The sequence below is a fragment of the Populus nigra genome, chromosome 14, assembly GCF_951802175.1.
Source record: "Populus nigra chromosome 14, ddPopNigr1.1, whole genome shotgun sequence".
NCBI lineage: Eukaryota > Viridiplantae > Streptophyta > Magnoliopsida > Malpighiales > Salicaceae > Populus > Populus nigra.
Genome location: NC_084865.1, coordinates 7,736,375 through 7,752,449, shown reverse-complemented (window position 1 = coordinate 7,752,449; position 16,075 = coordinate 7,736,375). Strand labels below are relative to the sequence as shown.

Sequence of the window (16,075 nt, the reverse complement as noted above, 5' to 3'; positions counted from 1 at the left end):
CATTACAAGTAAGGTGCATAGAACATATAGCCATGGCTAAATATAACCTGGAAAAAATTATAGAATCTAAAGATGCTACTAATTATAGGGAACAAAAAATGTTCTGTGGATGCACTAGCTGGTACAATCACATACAATTTGGACATTCTTGTCATGATTCATGACACTTTTTGTCTATCCATCTATGAAAAAATGTTGTTGTGGTCCTTGTGGAGGCCATGGTTATTACTAGAGGTGATTGATAATCTACTGTTTTGGGATTTAAGGAAAACAAAAGTTCAAGGCCAATAAACAAAACTCTAAGTATATTGTCTATTGTCATATCACATACGCTAAGTATCTTTAAAAGGAACAATCATGTTGAGAAGTTATTTCAGAAATGTGCAAGATAAGCTTCTTGGGATAAAAAAATAATATTTCTTTGAACTTGAATTTTGCATTTCATTGTTATGGAAATAAAAAGACATGATAAAATTCTATGATTCAAACCAATTGTAAATTAATTGACATATTATGTCACAATTTTAGATAAATTTTGATTTGAAGCTTATTGTTAAAAAAATAATAATCGTAATGACTTAATTCACATGAAAAAATTATTTGTCAGAGATGGTGAGAGCACGAGACTTTACAGAAGTGTAAGTATCCATTTATTCTCAAAGAAAAAAAGTTCTATTTCTCTTAGAAAAAAAGGTATGTATTTCTCTCTAAAAAAGGGAAAATAAAATAGAAAAGGAAAAAACATCTACCTAAATGCATATTATAATCAAATAATGTCTTTAACGTGTGTGTGTGTGTGTGATCAAACAGAAAAAAAATCACTTAATAAAGAAGTTCAATTAACAATACTACATCATTAAGAAAAACAGAAATGACAAATATAATATTGGAAAGAAATAGAGGTAAAAATTATTGTAATTTAAAATCTCGTAGGGGACATCTCGGTGATTATTATGTGAAAGGGGGTAAAAAAATTTCACTTAGTTTTATGGTAACTTGGAATCTTAACTAGTTTTTTAAAGATATTTGGGTAAGAAGCTAATTATGCTAAAAATTGATAAAAATCACCCTAAAACATCTTAACTAAGATAAACCGCATTGTTATTTGATTTTGACGATAAAAATACCTATTATACATACATGCTAACATTTTTCCTAACCCCATTGCTTATGTAACACCCCTAATTTCTAATCTTGTTAAATTAAAGACTTGGAGAATTTATTTTACCAAATCAATCTACTTAAAAATTTTGGTAGAGTTTTCTGTGTGGTATATTTTTTGTGTATTATGATGTAAATGGAAGGATGTACCATATGTAAATGGTGAAATAGGGTTTAGATAAGCAATGAGAACAATTGGAAATGTGAATATATGATTGAATAATGTGATTTTCTTGTTATAATGCATAGAGCATGTATTAGATGAGGAATCAAGATATGGTTCCTAAGTCAAATGGATATGTCCATTATGGTTTGAAAATCCTATTGATACATGGGAGGTTACTAAAGCGAGACATTAGACAGGAGGAGCAGAACCTTCATAGGAAGTACGGAGATGCTCAACACTTAAGTAGTTACTTTTTATTTATTAAGTATTTCATGTTAGTTTAATATTGTTTATATTGTATAATGATTTTAGAGAAGATGAAAAACAAAAACAAAAGGATGAGGAATCAAGATATGGTTCCTAGGTCAAATGGATATGTCGATTATGGTTTGAAAATCCTATTAATACATGCGAGGTTACTAGAGCGAGACATTAGACAGGAGGAGCAGGACCTTCATAGGAAGTAGGGAGGTGCTTGACACCTAAGTAGCTAATTTTTATTTATTAAGTATTTCATGTTAGTTTAATATTATTTATATTGAATAATGATTTTGGAGAAGATTAAAAATAAAAAGAAAATAAATGTTTGTTAAGAAAAATTGATTAGTCTGCCATGTGGTGAAGACTAATGGTATCAATTAGTATTGATACTAAGAATTGTTATGATTAGTCTGCCCTTTGTGGAGACTAATGGTATCAACTAGTACTAATATTGGGATTTTACCAAGATTTATTGTGATTAGTCTGCCATGTCATGGAGACTAATTGTGTCAATTGATATTGTTACTAGGATTTGTTGTGATTAGTCTATCATGCGATAGAGGCTAATGGTATTAATTTGTACTAATATCAGGATTTATTTGATTAGTCTATCCTGTGGTGGTGATTAATGATATCAGGTGTATTATTCGAGATTGAATGATTGGCTATATGTAAAGATGGCGGGTTAAAGGCTTATTGCTAGGGAAATATTCAAAATGAAATCTTGATTATACATGTGTAAAACAAACTTTTTGATGAGATATAATTGTTTATTTATGTTAATGTATATTGTGTTTCAGGTGCCTTGTATACTAGACAGAGCAATATATTATTTATTTTTATTTATATATACTTGAATGATTAACTATATGTAAAGATGGCGGGTTAAAGGCTTATTGCTAGGGAAATATTCAGAATGAAATCTTGATTATACATGTGTAAAACAAACTTTTTGATGAGATATAATTGTTTATTTATGTTAATGTATATTGTGTTTCAGGTGCCTTGTATGCTAGACAAGAGCTTTATTTATATATTAAGTATCTACTTTGTACGTAAATGTCTTAAAAATACATTTTTGGCTGTGTAACAAATAATGTAAAATAAATGAATATGTAATTTAGAACTAGATTTATCATACATGTAATTTCCATATCATAACTCATCATGAATATTGTAATTTTAACAATAATGAAAATTATAATGTATGCTTAAATGGTTTTATTATTGTTATTGATTACATTGTGCTGATGATGAGTTATGATATGGATTGATAAAAGATCTTCGGGTAAGCCTGATGTTGCTTAATGTATTGAGATTGGTATGGTAATGCGTGATGATTGGATTTGGTGTGTATGAAGTGTTGAGGTGTCAATTGTATGATGTGAAATTTTAGGGAAGCTTTATTTAAGGGGAAACTGTGCTGAAATTTCATTTGAATTATTTATAACATAAATATTGCATGCAATTAATCAAGTGACCAAAGGTTATTGAATAACCAAAAAAAACAATTCCTAGTATTTTTCATGCAAAGTATTGTTATGTAACATCAAATATGGTTGAAATTTTTGGGGTTGTTAGATGATAAAAAAGAAGAAGCAATGATAGCAGATGCACCAAAATAAATAAATAAAAGGTTATTATTATAACCTGTGAAAAAATATTTTTTCAAAAGGAGACAAACAATATAGCTCAATTCCTAGCACATTACATATGGAAGGACAAAATTGAGTAAAAAGTGGAAAAACATACCCGGCCTAAATTAACCTGATTTAGCATGACAAACTTGCAACTCAAGTAATAAATGATAAGTCAACCCTAGTTAACGAAATTGTGGCCCAAGTCATGAGAAATGAGAACGAAGATAATTATAAAGCCCTTTTTTAAAAAAAAATGTCGAATGATGAAAGCTAAAAGGAGAAAATGTAAAAATGATGTCAACTCATTTTTTATTGAAGGTTGAAATAGAAAAGAAAAATCAATTTAACTAAAGGATAAAAAAAATAATCAAAAGAATGAGGATTAAAATTGAAATACAAAATCAAAATAAATTTTTGATTGAAGGGTGAAATTGAAAAGAAAAATCAATTTAATAAAAAGACTAAAAATATCACAATTAAAAGAATGAAAACCACATTGGAAAATATAACATATCACAAATTGGGATGAAATGATGAAATTGAAAACAAATCAAAATTTTATAGAAGAGACAAAAACAAAAATTAGAAATCAAAAGAATAAGGACATAATTTGATTTATAATAAATAAGAAGACAACTTTGAATTTTTGCATAGCTAACATGATTTTCAAGGGGATGATAGAAAAAAGTGGAACGAGAAGAAAAACAATGTCACCAATATTACATCACCTCACTAGCATCACCACATGCTATCCTAAAAGGAAGATGATGACACGATGCCTTCAATGACACGATGAAGGCTAGTGTTTGAGTCACCGGTAGGCACTACTACACAAGTCAACCACTTTTTGTTTTTTATTTATATTTTATATTTATTAAAATATCAAATTATCCTTTAGCTAACCTAACAATAACAAAAAAAAAGTATTAAAATACAAAAAAAACTTTGGATGCTAGTTTATAAATTTTGTTTTTAATAGTATTTTGATCGTTTCTTTACAAATTTAAAATGCAAAAAAAACTTATTGATTCTTGATAAATTTGTTTATGATCGAAGGAACTTGCAAAAAAACCTTACCATCCCAACAACAATTTCAATATTTTTTGGAGGAAAGAACAAAATCTTGTAATTGCTTAAAAGTAAACAATATTTTCACTAGAAGTGAAAATATTTTTCTAAGACGTTTAAGTTTTGTTAATTATTGGTAGTTGCTCAAAAAGTTTTTGTTAAAATAGGGTTTATATCGGAAAGTCCTTAACACAAAGATCAAAATGAATCCTTATAAGTATAACTAGCATATTGACCCATGCACCCTAGCAGGTCAATAACAATTTTTATTTCAAATATATATATAAAAAATATGAAGCATGATTTTAAGTGTCTCAAGTTTAGTTGCGGAGCCAAACCCAATATCTTTGGGTCCGGCGTAAGAGTCAGACCTAATGCTATTGGGTTTGTTGTCGAGCCAAACCTAATAGCATTGGGTTTGGCAGGTTGGGTCTGATTGGGGAGTGAAACCGAATAGCCTTGGGTGTGGCTTATTGAGTCTGTCATCACATTAAAATAATATAAAACATTTTAAAAAATATTAATTTGAAGTAAAGAAAAAAATAAAAATAAAATTTAAATTTTTTTAAAAGTATTTTTGAAATGTAAAAACAAATATGTTTTAATAAGAAAATTCAACCCAACCTGAAAATAACAAAAAAATATTATCACCTAACTTTTGTACAATATAAAAAAAGTCACATCAATTTATTTCTTCTTTGTAGTACGAAAAAAATTCAATAAGAGAAAAGAAAAAAATATAAAGAGGAAAAAAAATAAAATTAAAAATATCTTAAAAAGAAAAAAATTAAAGGGAAAGAAATTAGTTGCCTGTGTATTAGGCGTTGCTCTACTATATCTTATTAATGATGTTACTGTAGAAAATACTTTATTTGAAGATGGTGATGGTGCAAATAGATTCCTTGTTTTTAACTCAACTCAAGCATTATTAATTTGAATTAAAAAAATAAAAAAATTGAAAATTTTTTAAAATATAAAAATAAACATATTTTAATAAAAAAATTTAGTCCAACTTCAAATGAAAAAAAAAAATCATCATCCAATTTTTATATAACATGAAAAAAATCATATCAATTTATTTTTTTTATTACATAAAAGAAATAATAAAAAAGTATTTGATGGCTGCAAAGTTAAACCCAATAAAATTGCGTCCGGCTACTTCACCAAATTCAATAGCATGTAATCCACAGTATAACGAGTTAACGTACACAATATTGAATAATGTTTTTCAACACTTTTTAAAGTACAGTATAATTTGGTAAAAAAAAAGGAAAAACAGAGAGAGAGAAACACCACTGTCGCACTTCGATCTGTCTAATTTCATCTCCAAATTTTTTTAACAAAAATCTCACTCTCTCACCTGATCAGAAAAATCGAAACCTTAATTTCTCTCTCTCCCCTTATCAATTTTTTTCATAAATCTAATTCCTTTTTGCCACTCTCAGTGGATCAACAACAAAAACTTGATCACTAACAGTAACAAACAAACCCTAACTCTTTGGTTATGTAGTAATTTAATTCATGGCAACCCTCACTAACTCGAACACGATCACCATCACCGCAGCCGATCACTCTCCTCGCCATACAATTGCCGCCGATAGCATCAGCAACAGCAATCAGGTGGGCAGTCCCCAATCGCAGCGGGGATTCGGTAAGCAGGTTTCTCCTCCATGGACACGAATCGTGCGTGGTGTTGAATCGGAATCTTCTTCTAATGCTTCAACGGAGGCGGAGCAAGCGGCTGCAGTTTTCGTGGCGGAGAAAGAGAGTGTGGAGAGTGAGAATAATGTGAGCAAGAGACCGGTATGGAACAAGCCATCTACGGCTAGTAATGGTCTTGTAGAGATTGGGAGTGTTATGGGGGCTGATTCTTGGCCTGATTTATCTGAGTCAGCTGCTAGGGTTTCTTCTTTGACAAAATCATCTGCGGATTCTTTAAAAGGTTTATTATTTGATGGATCATCATCTTCTCTCTCTGTTTCCCAGGTTTGATAGAGATTAATTTTATTTTATTTGGTCGATAAAATGGAATATTTGTTAATTTAATGCATTTTATTTTTGTATTAGTTGATTGAATGCAATATTTTGATTTTATTTGTTTTGATCGTATGGTAAAATCTTTTTGATAATGTAGTTGAGATTAGAGTGTAAAGTTTCAAAAATAACATTTATGTAAAGAGACCGTTTTTTCTTTTGCTATTTGCTTGTTTATATTAATCGATGCATTTGAATTTGTAGGGTCCAAAACACAACAAAAAAAATAAATATATAGTTATAAGAAAAGAGTGAAAGATGAAAAATGTATTGGGGTATTTTCTTGAATTCTTGGCATGGATGCAAGATATATTGTTTTTCTTATATTTATTAGTTGTCTACTAAGATTAACATAGTGTATTAAGTTTTATAAACAAAACTATTGTAAAATGGGAGTGCACCAGTTAATCTCTCTTAATTCAGCTGTATCAACTAAAACAAGAAAATTTCTCTCCTTTTCATTTTCTTAAAATGAGCTTGGCTATTTTGGGAAAGGATGGGGACAAAAAATGTATTATTGGATTTGCTTGCTTAAAATTTTGGTATAGTGGGTAGAAAAAACAAACATCAAAGTAAGGTTTATCTGATTGATCATCCTGTCTCAATTTTGCAGGTTCTGGGAAACTTAATCGAAACAGGGCGAATTTGGTTATCTAAATGTTAATCAAATGGGATAAGTGGGAATTATAGGATTATCTGTCTTTTTCTTAGCATAGTATAAATTCTTGGAAAGAAAGTTAATACTCAGGAGAGAGTTTTTAGGTGCCTGATTAGTCATCTTAATTTTGCTGCGTTGTTGAATTTGTAGATACCAAAACAATAGCCAACAACAACTAAGCATTAATCCCAAACTAGCCGGGGACACCAAAACAACGAACTTGGATATTTCTCAATCAACTTGGGGTTATTGATTTATAAACTTAATATGAATGAGTGGGTTTTCTTCCTTCATAACTAAAAAAATAATTGGAAGACTCATGGTTCTCTCTGAATTCAGCAATGAAATGAAGGGTTTCCATGCTTAATGCTTACTCATTTCAATTACCAGATTGCTCATACATGGGTGCATGTTTAATATATGTTGTTTATTTAATGTAGGGAACTGAGATTGCATCCTCATCTTCACAGAAACAAGTTAGCAATACTGCAAACCCTAATTCAACTCCAAACAATGCAGTACCAGCACGCCAGAAATCAATGAAGCGTAATGGCGTTAACACAGCTTCTAATGGTGGCACTCATTCACCAGGATCACAGAGCGCAGCCGGGGAAGGACATTTAAATAACTCTTCTTCTAGGGATCACGCACAAAAGAGTTCCCAATCCCGTGGCTCTAATGATTATCCTCAACAGCAGCGCACTTCATTTAGGAACCGTAATGGTGGGCTACATTCTCGAGGAGATGGTTCTCACCATCACAGTTATGGTGGCAGGCGAAATGATCTAGATCTCGCAAATCATGATTGGAATGCTCATCGAAATTTTAGCCGGGATGGTCACATGCAGCCATTACCAAGAGTTGCCCCAAGGCATATGAGGCATCCACCACCGCCTCCACCATCACCTGCTACCTCTCCGTTTATTGCTCCCCTACCAGTGCGGCCTTTTGGCCTTGTGGGTTTCCCTGGTAAACCACATCTGTTTACAGTTCTGTTGTGGCTAATACATGGTTCTGCTCTAATATTCCAATCTGTTTCCAGATATGGGATTGCCGTTGTATTATGTTTCTCCACATCCAGGTTCTATGAGAGGTGTGCCTATTATTGCAGCTCCAGTACCATCTCATACTGTTTTTTCCCCTTCAGATCCTCAGTTGCACATTAGGATATTGCATCAGATAGATTATTATTTCAGGTGCTTCTTTGGTGTTCTGCTTTTTTATATCTTTGGTATTTTGCTTTTGTACACATGTTCCTGTAGTTTATTTGTGTCAGGACAATGAAGTTTATTGGGAAGTTAACTACAATTGCTCCTCAAAAATGTTTGTTGCAGTAATGAAAATCTAGTCAAAGATATATACTTGCGGAGGAACATGGATGATCAAGGCTGGGTGCCTATTAAATTAATAGCAAGCTTCAACAAAGTGAGTTTTTTTTGGGTAGTCATGGTATTTATTTATTTATATGATGAATTTTTCTCTCGTGTTTATAGCTATGCTTGATAAATGCTTCCTAATTATCCTAATATGCCCCCTTTTTTTTTTCATTTTGGATATCTTGGTTTCTGTTGTGACAGACTGACAGTTAATAGCGGTGTAAGGTTTTTACTGCTAGCATTTCAGACTAGGATTTTGATGCGTATTAACTAGAGCATGCATATTAAGGTCATGTCTTTTTTTATCAATGATGAATTATCACATTGAATAAGCTAAAGCTTGAAGTTGTTTCTAGAAACTTCTTTTATTCCAATGAAGTATTTTTTCTTGTGTGATTTTCATGCCATGTTTTGGAGTATCAATGTGCCTTTTTTCTGTTCTTGTAGACATGCTCTTTGCATTAGTAGTTATGATTCTTTAGGAGTCTGGATTATGTTCTTTTTAGTGTCATGGTTGTTTAAATATGGTGTTCCACCTTTGTTTTTTCTCCTTTTCTTTTTTCTGCATTTACAGGTTAAGAAGAACTATTAGAATATCTACTTTGTAGCTGATTAATTGGTTTTTCCTAATATTATTCTGTTATCTATTCTCTTCTGAGAGTTGATATTGTTTAAGATTTATGTTTGATCTTGTACGTGCTGCATGGTTGGTCCTTTTTTCCCTCGGTTTTACTATTATATTATTGATTAAGTACCAATGTTGTGGGCCATGAGTTACTATTAGCTGAAAATCCAGATGTAGGTAGATATGAATTAGATAATATGTCAAAGTATCTTGTAGGAATGTCAAATTAATTTCCACTGAAATTTCACTAGGATGGATGAATGGTGATGCAGGACAACTTTTTGTGATTTATGTCTTACTAGGATTTTGTGGTGGATTAGGGCATGGAAGATAGGGATTTAAAGGTTTAAATTTAAGAAGAAAGGATTTGGAAGTTCATAAATTGAAACTAAAGAAATATAAGGGATATATGGGGTTTGATTGCTGAAAGTAATAGGTTTGCTAGTGGCACCTTTATAGGTTTTCTAAGAGTCACACCTAGGAGGACTAAAATGTACTAAAGGTTCTTAGGAGTTATCACTAAGATGATTATTTCATACAACCATAAAGCATATAGGTGAAAAATTTGTTCATAAACTCAAATTCTTCATTGAATGATTACATGCTTTTATATAGAGTTCCTAGTACTCCAAGTTCAACAAGGACATAGATTCCTATACAGGAAAAACCTACTTAATTAAGGACTATGAATGGATTAAAACATATAATAAAAGCAACGTCCTAGAAAATTTCAAGCATGTTTGGAAGTTACAAAAGTATATACCAGTGTTGTCAAAAGGCATTGATGTGCTTGCCTAGGTGCTCCAGTGAGGCCCCAACACCTTTATTAGCCTCAGGTGTTGGATTTCAATGAAGTGCTACCTAGGCGAGCGGCTTGTGAGTGGGTGCAAGGTGTTAAGGCTAGTGTTTGCTTGAATTTCATAATTTTTTGTTGGATTTTTTTTTTTACTTATTTATGTTATGGCCTATTAGCCTTAGGTGTTGGATTTCAATGAAGTGCTACCTAGGCGAGCGGCTTGTGAGTGGGTGCAAGGTGTTAAGGCTAGTGTTTGCTTGACTTTCATAATTTTTTGTTGGATTTTTTTTTACTTATTTATGTTATGGCCTATTTGCCCCTTTTTTTAATTTAACACAAGAAATAACTTTTGGTTATTTTTGTAGAAAACAAAGATTAGGGTAAATTTGTTTTAAAAAAATCATTAAAATGGGAGACAAATAGACAATGAATGACACTTAGGCTCTATTTGGGTGCGTTTCCAAAAATTTTGAATTTTTTTTTGCTAAAAATAATTTTGTTTTATGTTTTCAAGTGTGTTGATGTCAAAAATGATTTAAAAAAAAAAAGAAAAAAACATTGTTTTGATGCATTTCTAAGCGAAAAACACTTTGAACCGCCACCGCTACCACAATCCCAAATAAGCCTGAGAAACACCAGCCACACTTTTTTTTTTCAACAGTTGGAGTCGGAGAACAACACATCTGTTCAAGTGCAGTATGGTTTGAGAGATGAGGATTTGGATTGTAATCATGAAATGGAGGATATGGTGGATTCAAGTGAAGGAGAGGAAAACATCGATGAAGATGCTTTTGAAAATTTTATGAATATCGATGATGATATTTAGTTTTACTTTTTAATCTATTTGGCTACTTACTCCATAGAATTATGTTATTTTGTTTTAAGGGTGAAAAATATAACTTTATATGACTATGTTATGGTATTTTATATTTTCTTTTGATTTTCTATTGATCTAATCTTAATTGGAAAGATATATATTTTAGATTTATATAATATCATATAATATTATATATATATATATATATATTTTTTAATTTATAGCATATTGCCTTGGTTCATTCAGGCTAGTGCCTAGCGCCTCGGGCATTTTACAGGCATGACGTCTTTCGCCATTCACAACATTGGTATATATCAAAATACTAAAAAAATACAATAATTTTGCTTTTTCTTTCCTTGTCATCTGCATCAAATGGAAAAGACAGCTTTGTATTCATCAACTTGTAAGTACATTAGTGTACGTGCAATGATGGAAATTTTCGTTGATAAATAACCCCAACAATGGAACTATACAGTAATGATTTTTCTTTTTTCACAAAATCTTCTCTCTTTTTCCAAAATATGAGTGCTGCAGTACATGAGGACTTTGCATTGTGGGACGGTTTGGGGAGAGTCATATACAGTGCTTCTCCCAGTCTCTGCAGGGTGGCTGTTGCAATTTGAGCTCATAGCCTTCAGGTTACAATAGAACAATCTTACTTTTGCATGGAGGCCCACCTTATTATTCTGTATTTTCTGAATTGATGCTGTCAATGATAGTGAGCAAGGTGTGCATGTACTTGATGCAATCAACCATAGAAATGTCTGTTAGTTAATTAATTTTGTCTAGATAAATAGAGCTTGATTATTGGATGTGCATCCAAAACCTTCTTGTCCATAGCAATGGCCATTACATTTGTTTCTCATTTTTTGGCTGTTGTCTTGGGATATGTTGTAATGAAGATTCATTTGTCAGTTAGTTGATAAAAATGTATTTTTGATTTGTTACAACTCATATGCAATATCATATTGACTTTGATTTATTTACATTTCTTAATGCAATATCTTACAGAAGCAATGCAGATTTAATTGCAAAGTTTTCCATTGCTTTACATGTGCTTCTTTCTCTGAGTTTCTGCATTATCAGGATATAAATTTTAATGCCAATAATTTGTGATTGAAGTAGTTATTTGCTGCTTAGGTTCATGCTTAATTAGTACCAATTGTCAGTTCAGTGCTTAAGATGATGTTAAATGAAAATGTGTTTTCATTGGGATGTTGACGATAGAAGTTTAGTCTTTAGGAGTGATGGTTTTCTTACTTGATTTAATGGCATTCTTCATGATGGCACTTTCAGATCTAGTCATATATTGTGAAATAAACATGAATATTTATTCCATGCAATGCCGTGATTGCTTCCATGAGCATAGGATCTTTTGGGATTTAGGTCTGGACTACATGCTGTGTTTCCTTCATTTTTCTCGTATGTTGTCTTTTAAATTACTTTTGAGGGTTTCTGATATCTCTATTGCTATGTCAAGCTTGTCAGCATGTGCACTGTTTGGTTGTTTACTATCTTTGTATGCTTGTGTGTGTAGCTATAAAATGAAATGCTAAACAAGAAATCTTGTCTTCAAGCTGCATTTATTTAATTAGTAGGAAGTATACAGATTTTGAGTTTTACCCCTTTCAAGACATCGAAAGAAATTGATGAATGATTTATTAATTGCTGTGCAAGTCACAGTGACTTGATTTTGCTACTGTATTTCATATGCTATTAACATGAAGACACTATCTTCCTGTGGCTTATGGTTCAGGTTTCTCTTTTGACTGACAATATCCATGTTATACTGGATGCTATAAGAACTTCTAGTGTCGTCGAAGTGCAGGTGACTTTTTCTGTACTTAATTGATATCTGCTATTGTTGAAATTTGCTAATTACAAAATAATATTTTTGTTCTTTCACATCCTAACTGGTTTCTGGTCCTCAATTCCAAACCCTTTCAAATGTAGAAGCCTACTCAGATGCACATGCCAAGCTTATCACATTTTAATAATGTGGTGTATGTTGTAGCTTCTCTAATTCCATTTTCCTGTTCCTTGTGTTTTAGGGTGAGAAGGTAAGGAAGCGAAATGATTGGATGAGGTGGATCATGACAACTCCTGTTCAGTTTCCTAATGTTTCAAGCCCTCAGTATGGTGAGAAGTCTGGACATGACATGCTGGCAGCCCATGTCCAAGGCATCTCTTCGCAGGAGATGACTACTGGCCACATCAAAGCAAGGAGTCAAGTAGATATTCATTCTGAAGATTTTCTTGGTAGATCATTGTCTGGGGATTTGAATAGCCAGTCACAGCTATCTAGCAGCGAAGGAATAGATGAAATAAGGTTTCATGGAGGTTTGAATCTTCCCAGTTCAGCAAGAAATTAAAGTGAAATGTGGATCAAGCATTTTACTTGAATGGACTCATGGAGGAAGATGGGGACCGAGGGGAAGAATGCCCTGCATTTTTGTTGAAGGTAGTGGGTCTTGCCTTGGCACAGTGAACACAGTTTCCTTAGTGGAAAATAGGAAGCAAATTAGATGGGGATAAAGGGAGAAAAAAACTAAGAAACTTTTATGACTTTGAGCTGGTAGCATGAGTTCATTGGTATGCATGTTTTTATGGGGGTGTTCCTTTTTATGCCATAATTATTTGTGGTGGCATGATGTTGCTGTTTTTAACAGGGGGGATTTTGGTTTTACTTCCCCTTACTGCCCCTCAGCTACTTTTTAAAAATCTTTGGGGTCAGATTACCTCCCAACTCCAGGAGGAAAACATGATTTTTGACTGATGGCACAAAGTACATGCTTGATGTGTGTCTACGTACATGAGGGGGAGGGTGAATGCCATTTGTAGGATGTTGAAGCTCATGCAACGTCTACTATTGCTCCATTTTTGGTCGCAGGGTGTCCTTTTGACTATTCCCATTTGTCACACATGTTATATTTAGAGTTAGACATTTATATGTATACCTTTTTCTTCCAACCGTCTGAGGATTTCACTTCATAAAGTGGTCTTCCAATCCTGAAGCCGTTGAGATATCCAGAGTCGGACTAGACATGGTTGGTATTAGATGCTTATATATGACTTTAAGATTGTGGAATTTGACGTGTTCCGGTTTTCTGATTGAACCTTTTTATTTATTTATTTATTATTATTTATTGGGAGGATTAATAAAATCCTGGCAGTGCCCTGGGTTTATTTGCTTGATGTTTTGTGTTTTAATTATTTTATCGTCCAATATAAAATTATAATTGAAATGAGCTGGAGTTTTGGTTAACTTTGCGGTATGCATGTTTGCCTCAGAATTTTGTTCAGAACTTCAATGACACTGGCAACTAAAATGTCTGAGAGGGTCCTTTGGGGATTGCAATGGTATGAACTTCATGGAGTTAAACATGGTGTCTTAGATGACTGCCTATGTTGATTAGATCAGTTGTCGTATCAATTGATTTCGTTGAGAGCCATTGAATTCGGTTTTATGGAAGTTATGTGGACTCTATAATATTTTGAGAATAAGCAGTTTAGAGCACAGAAAATACTTACAGGTTATGATAGTGCTAGGCTGTTATTTTTAAATGTTAGCTGAAATACTAATAGACAATCATTTGGAACACGGAAAAAACTTCCTTGGGTAACAGTGTTTGCTGCAATCTGGAAAACCTATTATGGTGATTTGTTAGCGTGGATGCTTGCAAGGAATCTTTGTGTAATTTTTGGCCCCTAGCCAATACGAATCGCACTACTAGTCGGCTATCTATTAGACTATGAAACAAGTTGATGAAGATTAGTCATGGTTTCCTTCAATTCTGGCCTCAATTCCCCTGTCCAGTTACTAGGAACCGGGCGTCTCCCCTTAAAAAGTGTATATATATATATATATATATATATATATATATATATATATATATATATATATATATATATATATATATATATGAAAAACCACGGGAATTGGAATATGTTAGAAATCCTGTCTGTGAGCATTTTTATCTGCCCCTGCATCTATCTATCTATATATTTCTAAATTTCGAGCTTTTGGGTTCATAGTTGAAAATTCTTTCTCAGATTGGGTGTTAAGCATGGTAGGGTCACCCGCAATATTACAAAGTGTTGCAATTAGGTTTGAATTTTACTTTCAAAATGCCTATCAGTCTTGGAATTAAGCTGAAATTGTATAAAATTATCTATCTATATTATAATAAAATTTCAGGTCAATCACAGTTCAAGTATATATTATTTAAATTGATTAAAGTCGCTGTTACTATTTTAGCAGATTCATCAACAAAGTATTTTTATTTTTATTTTCAGCCCAATCAATTTAGACCTATAATAAATTAATTTTAAAAAAAAATTAAATAAGATTTATTTAAGCTCTAAACTTATATATAAGTTTGAGCTCCAAGAATTTGTAATATAGCTTGAATTAATTGAAGAATTAGAGTCTATAATTTAAAAGAATTTCAACTCCCACGTGATGTGGTAGAATGTAAGGGGATCTTTATTTTGACTTTTTTTTTTTTTTTGCAGGTATTCCTAGCATACCAAAAAAAATAAGAGGAGGCAACACAAGAAAGGAAATTCTAGCAATTAAAACAAAAGTTTTGGCCAAAACACCATGTAGAAGAGTTTAGAAATTTTGGCTACATAGAGAAATTATAGCATAAAAACTTTGTTTTTATTATTTTATTTTATTTATTTGATGTTGAACAATTGTTTTTAATTTGAATTTGTTCTATTCCATTATATATTGTTTAAAAATTTATTTTATTATTAAATTTATATTAATTGATTTCTAGTTTGAGCTCATTTGATAATTCATTATGGCTATTTAGATGAGACTATATAATATTTTTGTAGATGTAAATTTGGTAACTTAGTGATAATAAATATGAGTTTTTTTTTTATTGTTTGTGGTAAAATATTATTTCTTTGTTGAGAGAAAGATAATACATTTGATATATCAAATATTAACAGACTCTGTGGTATTAATCTAAGCGTATATTTTGGTTATTTCTGGATTTAAATTTATTTTAATGCCTTTTATTTTTGAATAGAAGGTTATCTTCTGGTGATCCTATCAAACAAGATTGTATTTTAACTTAGTTGAGGTTGCTTTAGCAGGAAATCAATCCGCATTACAAAGTAAAATTGAAACACTTTGCGTGGATTTGGTTAGTTCAACTGGAAGTGGGCATAGCACATGAAAAAAAGCTGGTAGAAATGGGAAATGCTAGCTTCTTTTAGAGGATTCGGTGCTGCTGTGCCCGTGCCCGTGCCTATCCTTGCCTAGCTTGCCCGTCACTTTTTAATAGGACCCGCCAATTACACCACCCATTGTCAGTCTAAAGCACTTCCTACCTGTTAATAACCCACGGTTCGTATTGGTTCACTGTGGATTATAGCCTTGAAATGGACGAACGTCACCAAGAGATCGAAGAAAGAATATAGACATTTGTCTTCCACTGAAAAGCTCAGATATAGATGC

At 32.1% G+C, this 16,075-nt stretch overlaps 1 protein-coding gene across 1 annotated transcript; it reads left to right on the top strand.

Annotated features, from left to right (window-relative positions):
• Positions 1 to 5,547: 5,547 nt before the first annotated feature.
• On the top strand, positions 5,548 to 13,797 carry LOC133673091 (la-related protein 1C-like). Its single transcript, XM_062093730.1, has 6 exons — positions 5,548 to 6,282; positions 7,429 to 7,957; positions 8,031 to 8,184; positions 8,323 to 8,413; positions 12,359 to 12,430; positions 12,654 to 13,797. The coding sequence occupies exons 1-6, from the start codon at positions 5,818 to 5,820 to the stop codon at positions 12,972 to 12,974; spliced, it is 1,632 nt and encodes a 543-aa protein (XP_061949714.1). The 5' UTR covers positions 5,548 to 5,817; the 3' UTR covers positions 12,975 to 13,797.
• Positions 13,798 to 16,075: the final 2,278 nt, after the last annotated feature.